General features: G+C 47.6%; 1 protein-coding gene across 1 annotated transcript in view; it reads left to right on the forward strand.

Annotated features, from left to right (window-relative positions):
- The window catches only part of LOC111973563 (neuropilin-1a-like), an 88316-nt gene that overhangs the window by 31605 nt on the left and 47567 nt on the right, over positions 1-9144 (forward strand). The window contains 1 exon segment of the mRNA XM_070446814.1: positions 7874-8101. Within this exon segment, the coding sequence (XP_070302915.1) occupies positions 7874-8101 (228 nt within the window).

Below are 9144 nucleotides of genomic sequence, written 5' to 3' on the forward strand. Positions count from 1 at the left end.
CAGACAGACAGACAGACAGACAGACAGACAGACAGACAGACAGACAGACAGACAGACAGACAGACAGACAGACAGACAGACAGACAGACAGACAAGTCCAGCTTATGTTGTCTATTGCTGGAGTGCACTAGGGTCACCAAAACTAAGATACAGCTAACTCCTCCAAGTTCCCACCACCACCCCTTTAGCCCAAATGGTCCGGGCCGGATTTCAGAAGACAAACAGGCCATCCTTCCTGACTAGAAGCCTTTATGTTTATCCTGTCATCTTGTCTCACTTAAAGTCTTCCTCAAGTGTCTCAGAAAAGGTCCCTCCTTCTGAAAGAAGCCATATGCTTCTGGTTAACAGCTCTGCAATTTGTAACTCTCAGAGCCACATCAAGCCTGGCGCCGGGCCCATTGAAGTGGGCAAAGAGAGAGAGGGGGAGAGAGAGGGGGAGAGAGGCAGGGATCATGCCACTGTTCCTCCCTCCATCCCTCCTCCCCCTCTCCCTGATGCTGCTCACTGTGATGGAATTTGAAGAGTGGAGAAAAGGGGATTGGGAAGGAGGGGATGAGGGAGGTCATCTGCCCTACCTTTAAGTGAAAAGCCCCATCATTCCGCATTTCACTCCCCAGAGCCGTTTATCATGTTCCTGCTCTGCGAGCGCTGTTTACGAGGACACCTGTGTCAACTCCCAGGAGAGAAGGAGGGAATGGGGAGAGGTGAGGGAGAGGGGGAGACTGATGCAGGGCACGTGGACCGTTTAGCTTTCATCTCGTGAGCGCTCTCATAGGCACAGGTCACATCTGGCACAGGCACACACCCYATAGAAACTTTAGACTCAAACTCTCTCTTTATGCTTAAGGTCCCTCATTGATGCTCTGTCTCATCCCTCACGGTCAACCTAGGAGGAAATTATGTCATAAGCATGTTGACATGCTAAATGCCTGTCAGTGTGTCAAAGAGAGAGAGTGTGTGCGTGTGCGTTTATGTTTGAATGAATGACACACACCCCCAGCTGTAGCTTTGGGTTAACATTTGATTATGTGTCCAAATAGTAATTGTCCACTGCCCGCTAACCCTTTTATCAGTGTAGCTACAGGCGAGGAAACGTCCACCCAGAAGTAGCTAGTTACTAGGCGGACTGGGCTAATTATCAACCAGATCGACACATGGAAAATAAGCAGCAGTGATTTGCTCAGCAGACTTAGAACAGTACCTCCGGACATTAAGGCCCCGGTCCCTAATAATCCTGACCAGGCAGGGAGGGAGGGAGAGAGAGAGAGAGGCAGTCATGTTAAAGGCATGTGCCATGTCGCCGTGTCAACCAACGATGAGCCACACGGTATTACAGCAGTCTCCTTTCACCATCTAAAGAAACATTTTGAAATGTTAAATAGAAACACCTAGCCTAAGGGAAAATGTATCAGGGGACAAGCATGTTGAAAGAGGCCCCAAGTCGGCTGTTGAAATCGTATTTCAAATCAAATCAAATTGTATCGGTCACATACACATGGTTAGCAGATGTTAATGCGAGTGTAGCGGAATGCTTGTGCTTCTAGTTCCGACTATGCAGTAMAATCTAACAAGTAATCTAACAAATTCACAACAACTACCTTTGTGTGTACACACAAATACACACAAATGTAAAGGGGTGACTAAGAATATGTACATATAAATATATGGATGAGCGATGGCGTGCGACATAGGCAAGATGCAGTAGATGGTGTAGAATACAGTATATACATATGAGATGAGTAATGTAGGATATGTAAACATTATTAAAGTGGCGTTATTTAAAGTGGCTAGTGATACCTTTATTAAGTCTGTTTATTTAAGTGGCCAGAGATTTGAGACTGTATGTTGKYATCAACTACTCTATGTTAGGGATGGCTGTTTAACAGTCTGTGGCCTTGAGATTGAAGCTGTTTTTCAGTCTCTCGGTCCCAGCTTTGATGCACCAGTACTGATCTCACCTTCTTGATGGTAGCGGGGTGAACAGGCAGTGGCTTGGGTGGTTGTTGTCCTTGATGATCTTTTTGGCCTTCCTGTGACATCGGGTGGTGTAGGTGTCCTGGAGGGCAGGTAGTTTGGCCCCGGTGATGCGTTGTGTAGACTGCACCACCCTCTGGAGAGCCTTGTAGTTAAGGGCGGTGCAATTGCCGTACCAGGCGGTGATACAGCCCGACAGGATGCTCTCGATTGTGCATCTGTAAAAGTTTGTCAGTGTTTTAGATGACAAGCCAAATTTCTTCAGCCTCCTGAGGTGGAAGAGGCGCTGCTGCACCTTCTTCACAACGCTGTCTGTGTGGGTGGACCATTTCAGTTTGTCCGTGATGTGTACGCCCAGGAACTTAAAACTTTCCACCTTCTCCAGTCCTGTCCCGTCAATGTGGATAGGGGGGTGCTCCCTCTGCTGTTTCCTGAAGTCCACGATCATCTCCTTTGTTTTGTTGACGTTGAGTGAGAGGTTGTTTTCCTGACACCACGCTCCAAGGGCCCTCACCTCCTCCCTGTAGGCCGTCTCATCGGTGTTGGTAATCAGGCCTACCACTGTAGTGTCGTCTGCAAACTTGATGATTGAGTTGGAGGCGTGCATGGCCACGCTGTCATGGGTGAACAGGGAGTACAGGAGAGGGCTGAGAACGCATCCTTGTGGGGCTCCAGTGTTGAGGATCAGTGGGGTGGAGATGTTGTTACCTACCCTCACCACCTAGGAGCTGTCCGTCAGAAAGTCCAGGACCCAGTTGCACAGGGCGGGGTCGAGACCCAGGGTCTCGAGCTTAATGACGAGTTTGGAGGGTACTATGGTGTTAAATGYTGAGCTGTAGTCAATGAACAGCATTCTTACATAGGTATTCCTCTTGTCCAGATGGGATAGGGCAGTGTGCAGTGTGATGGCGATTGCATCGTCACTGAACCTATTGGGGAGGTAAACAAATTGGAGTGGGTCGAGGGTATCAGGTAGGGTGGAGGTGATATGATCCTTGACTAGTCTCTCAAAGCACTTCATGATGTCAGAAGTAAGTGCTACAGTGCGATAGTCATTTAGYTCAGTTACCTTAGCTTTCTTGGGAACAGGAACAATGGTGGCCATCTTGAAGCATGTGGGGACAACAGACTGGGATAGGGATTGGTTGATTGGTCTATGTGTCCGTAAAGATTTGGGTACGTTGAAGATTTGGACACAAAATGTAAATCCTTAGCATTTTGGGACTTTGAGGTTAGAAGATGTGAAAGATATATTTAACAAGTTGTGACTTTGACCTGTTAAATAAACTCTACATAGTGCACTACTTTAGACCTTATGGAATAGGATGCCATTTGGGGTGTAGCCAATGTGTTTTTGAGGCTGCAGCTCGTCTCAACACCCGTCATAACACTGTGTTTTTGAGGCTGCAGCTCGTCTCAACACCCGTCATAACACTGTGTTTTTGGGCTGGCAGCTCGTCTCAACACCCGTCATAACACTGTGTTTTTGAGGCTGCAGTCGTCTCAACACCCGTCATAACACTGTGTTTTTGAGGCTGCAGCTCGTCTCAACACCCGTCATAACACTGTGTTTTTTGAGGCTGCAGCTCGTCTCAACACCCGTCATAACACTGTGTTTTTGAGGCTGCAGCTCGTCTCAAACCCGTCATAACACTGTGTTTTTGAGGCTGCAGCTCGTCTAAACCCGTCATAACACTGTGTTTTTGGCTCAGCTCGTCTCACACCCCGTCATAACACTGTGTTTTTGAGGCGCAGCTCGTCTCAACACCCGTCATAACACTGTGTTTTTGAGGCTGCAGCTCGTCTCAACACCCGTCATAACACTGTGTTTTTGAGGCTGCAGCTCGTCTCAACACCCGTCATAACACTGTGTTTTTGAGGCGCAGCGTCTCAACACCCGTCATAACACTGTGTTTTTGAGGCTGCGCAGCTCTCTCAACACCCGTCATAACACTGTGTTTTTGAGGCTGCAGCTCGTCTCAACACCCGTCATAACACTGTGTTTTTGAGGCTGCAGTCGTCTCAAAACCCGTCATAACACTGTGTTTTGAGGCTGCAGCTCGTCTCAACAACCCCGTCATAACACTGTGTTTTTTGAGGCTGCAGCTCGTCTCAACACCCGTCATAACACTGTGTTTTTGAGGCGCAGCTCGTCTCAACACCCGTCATAACACTGTGTTTTTGAGGCGCAGCTCGTCTCAACACCCGTCATAACACTGTGTTTTTTGAGGCTGCAGCTCGTCTCAACACCCGTCATAACACTGTGTTTTTGAGGCCTGCAGCTCGTCTCACACACCCGTCATAACACTGTGTTTTTGAGGCTGCAGCTCGTCTCAACACCCGTCATAACACGTGTTTTTTTGAGGCTGCAGCTCGTCTCAACACCCGTCATAACACTGTGTTTTTGAGGCTGCAGCTCGTCTCAACACCCGTCATAACACTGTGTTTTTGAGGCGCAGCTCGTCTCAACACCCGTCATAACACTGTGTTTTTGAGGCTGCACGCTCGTTCAACACCCGTCATAACACTGTGTTTTTGAGGCTGCAGCTCGTCTCAACACCCGTCATAACACTGTGTTTTGAGGCTGCAGAGCGCTCTTCCAACACCCGTCATAACACTGTGTTTTGAGGCTGCAGCTCGTCTCACACACCGTCATAACACTGTGTTTTTGAGGCTTGCAGCTCGTCTCAACACCCGTCATAACACTGTGTTTTTGAGGCTGCAGCTCGTCTCAACACCCGTCATAAATTCTACTGTTTGTTTAATTCCAGCATGCTGTCTGATTCTCTTTCAGTTAAAGGTGATTTGTAGGTTGTGTGTGTGTGTGTGTGTGGTGTGTGTGTGTGTGTGGTGTGTGTGTGTGTGTGTGTGTGTGTGTGTGTGTGTGTGTGGTGGTGTGTGTGTGTGTGTTGTGTGTGTGTGTGTGTGTGAGTGTGTGTGTGTGTGTGTGTGGTGTGTGTGTTGTTGTGTGTTGTGTTGTTCTGTGGCGGTGGGCCCTGGCAGTAGAGGAGCGGGTGGTATTGGGATGCGCTCCATATCGAGCTCGCTCTGAGAAGTTTGTGTTTTTCAGGAAGAAGCTCTGGAGTGTTTACAGGCCCTGTGCATCTTGGTACGGCTCTCGGGGGCGATGCGATTCACAAACAACAGTAGCAAAACCAGAAAGAGACAGACAGGGGGTTATGGGTTAACGTGTGGTTATCAATACAATCAATCAATCAATCAAGTTTATTTTATATAGCCCTTCGTACATCAGCTAATATCTCGAAGTGCTGTACAGAAACCCAGCCTAAAACCCCAAACAGCAAGCAATGCAGGTGTAGAAGGTGTACCACATTATTTGCCTCCTGAAGCTGGCCACACACAGACACAAACACGCACACAGTAAATAGCTCAACTGTAGCATACCATCACGCAACACAAAGCATCGTGGGTAGAGAGGTAGCTAGAGATGAGAGGAACCGTTGAGGAATGACCTTCCGTGCAGAAGGAGATAAAATGAGACCAAGGAGAGATCTGTTTTCTGATTATCTCTTCAGGGGAGAATGGACCTTTCCTTTATTCCATCTTATTCCGTTCTGATCTTTTTCTCTGCGCCCATCATCTTTTTCAAGACACCCACACAAAAACACACAATGGCCGCTAGTTTGCCCTTCCCTGTCCCTCTTTGCTCTGTGGCTGATTGAAACTATGAAAGGGGTGGAGTCTGGATGGAGGAGGTGGTGGTGATAACATGGAATTATGGCGCACAGAGAGAGCGTAGCGGAGACAGACAGACATGCTCTCCTGTTACCCACTAACCTAGCGCTCCATCTCTCCCACTCCTTTTGACTGTCCTTTGATCCTGCTCTGAGGTAGCCCTGCAGTCCTAGCGAGTGRCTAGCGCTGTCCTCCGCTCCTCACACAGGCACTGGGAGCAAAGTCACACAGTGTGAAAGGATTCTTTTTTTTCTTTTGTATTGTTTTTTGTCTGAAAGGATTTTCTCTTGGACCAATTCTACACTTGTCAAACATCATATGAGATAACAGCGACAGAAAGCGGCGACCAAATGGAAAGCTCCTCTCAGACAGAGCTACAGTCTGGAAGCAATATCAAGCTGTTCTTTCTTTAAATTGTATATCCACTAGGAACTCTGCAGCAGACTGTAGTTCAGTGCACTTAAGGGCTGTCGGAGACTTCTTTCCATGGAGTAGCCGGTTGTCTGGTCTGTTATGTTCCACACACACCTGAACCTTCCTCCGTCCCCCAACTCAGCCGACCGCAGGATCAGACTTTAAGTGGAGGCCAACAGAGTTCTGGAGAGCCACATCTATGGGAACGATATTTTAGCGCAGTTGAAATCGCTCTCTGGTCTCTTCTGGTTTTCCAAAGGAAAAATGAATGGCCAGACCCGCTGTTTTTAAAAGCAGCAGCTTTTAGAGCAGCACTAAATGTCAACTCGCATCACAGTCAAACCGGAATGGTGTTCCTGCCTTGCCTTATTCTTCCCATCAGCCCGCCCTCAACCCCGCCCTCAACCCCTCCCCCCCAAAAAGCCAAGACATAAGCCACTCTCCTCTCATTTCCAACGTGTGTTAGACAGATTGAAGTGGTCCTGATGGTCCTGAATTTGGGGCCTGGCGAGATGCCTGCAGATGACTAAATAACAGGGGGGAAAAACTTTGCCACATTCACTTAAGCTACGTGGGCTGTTACACTGGTGTACAGAGCTCTATCTAACTAGCCACACATGGTGATGGTGATGGCTCCCCCATAATTTCTGCCTCAATCAGCCTGCGCCCATGGAAAGGTTGTCAGAATAACATGGACGTGACATTAACCGCTGCACAGTTCTACGACTAATGGTTGTAATGATAACATGAGTTAACAATGGTTGAGTCTTCTCTGATGGTGTGCCGTGCATCAGGCTAATGGTCTCGAGTTAGAATACCAGTAGATCGTTTTTTATGCAGTTTTTGGTATTTGTCCTGCCAATCTTCAAGCAGTGTTAATAAATCATACTTGTCTGGCCATGATGCTGTGTAAAATGACGCATGTGTGAAATCTGCTCACTTCCCTTATCATCTGAAAGCCTCTTCTCCACAGAGCCATGAGTAAATGTTTTGACTTGTTGGTATAAAACATCAAACTGGCAAATGTATGTGTGAGAGTGTGAGAGTGTGTGTGTGTGTGTGTGTGTGTGTGTGTGTGTGTGTGTGTGTAGCCCCCCTTGCCTCTCATCGCCGAGGCTGTAATTTTCTCTAAGCACTTCTCATATGTCACAAAGACGTGTAATGAGGGGGCTGGTGTATGTGTGTGTGTGTGTGTATGTGTTCATGTGCGTGTGTGTGTTCGTGTGCGTGCATGTTTGTGTCCGGGTGCATGTTCATTCAGCCCCATGCTGGTGATTGAGGCTTTTCTATGATGTTTATACTCACTCTGGCTAGATGTTACAGCAGCAGCAGATTCAACACACACACACACACACACACACACACACACACACACACACACACACACACACTGAGGGATGCAGAAGTGGGAAGTCAATGACAGAAAGAGAATAAGAAGTTGAGAGAGAGAAGGGAGGAGTGGTGTATATTCTCCAGCCTTTGGTCTATCGGCAGCCCATTGAATGAATGACAACAATGTTAAGGTGGTCTCAGTGCTATAAAGCACCACTTCAAGCTGGCCAGCTGGCTCACAGAGATTCTCAACCCACAAAACAGACACTTCAAAAGTATCCTTTTCTCTATCCTCTTTATTTCTGTCTTCTTTCCGTCCTCTCTCGCTCTTCCTCTCTCTTTCTCTTAAACCTTTCCTTAACTTTCCTTCTTTCTCCGTTGCAAAATAGATGTCAAAGCCCTGGTTTAATAAAGGATATATCAATTCAAAATCTCTCTTTTCCTCTCCTCCTCTCAGGTCCGGAATGTTCCAGGAACCTCACGTCAAACAGCGGGGTGATAAAGTCACCTGGTTTCCCGGAGAAGTATCCCAACAACCTGGACTGCACCTTCATGATCTTCTCCCCCAAGATGTCCGAGATCATCCTGGAGTTCGAGAGCTTCGAGCTGGAGCCTGACACCACTCCTCCCACCGGGGTCTTCTGTCGATACGATAGGCTAGAGATCTGGGACGGCTTCCCTGGAGGTGAGCCACAGTCAAATATCTGGTCAGATATAGTATCTTTGTTAGCGTTAGTATTATACACTGTGGTAATATAAACACACTGAATAGGACTGATGAATGTGGACTGGACACATAGCTTAGTCATCATGGCTCAATGCCAAACATGTCCTAGTCTACCGTACTCCCTTCCTTCCTGTACAGTCACCTATTGTGTTGGGGGAGTTGTTTATGTTTGTCAGTTGGGAGAAGGCCTGGTATGTAGACATGGGTGGTACCTACTGTTGACCAGTCAGGAGTGGACTTTCCCCTGTCCAAAAACAACCTGAACTCTTTGCCTAGGTTGGGATTTAGTTGTTGTTTCTCACTGAGTTTAAAACTTTGAACAGTGTCAGACTTGCCTCAGGTATGATATAGAAGGTGTATCATTTCTCCAAAAAGAACAGTGTTGATTAAACAGGCTGTGAAGACCTCGCGGGCTCAGTCTATGTCACATAATTATCACTTTTATTTGAATCCCTCGGTGAAACGCATCAACAACGCTGACATCTCCGATAAACAGAGATGTTGACATGAAACTACCCTCTCTCAGGAACACAAGTTTATTCTGAATATGAAATTCTGAAACTTTTATTTAACACTCTCAGAATAAGGGTTTCTTATTCCTGTCTGAGCGCAAATAATGTTTCCAATGAAAACAAAGAAAATATACAGCCACCCACAGCAGTCTTCTCTCTTGTCGTTTGGGGGTCTAAAACTGCAAAATAACAACATAACACTTCTCACATCCAGAGTAATTGGGTGTGTGAGACAGCAGGGCCTGGAGCATGGGAGGGGCAGTAGAGGCCATGGAGGAGACAGAGGAGACGTAGGGGGAGGTTGGGGGCCGTGCTGTGTGTCAGGCCCTGTCTGATGAGGGCTGGGCACAGTACCTGTGGTGCCTTTTAGATCAGTGGTGCATTAGCACAGAAGGCTGGAGGCGCATTCTTCCCCCCTCCCTCCCTCCACCTCCTCTCTCCTCCCCCCTCTCTCTTCCCTACTCTTCCCTATTGTTCCTCCATCTCCTC

This window comes from Salvelinus sp. IW2-2015, linkage group LG14 (genome assembly GCF_002910315.2).
Source record: "Salvelinus sp. IW2-2015 linkage group LG14, ASM291031v2, whole genome shotgun sequence".
NCBI classification, from domain to species: Eukaryota; Metazoa; Chordata; class Actinopteri; order Salmoniformes; family Salmonidae; genus Salvelinus; species Salvelinus sp. IW2-2015.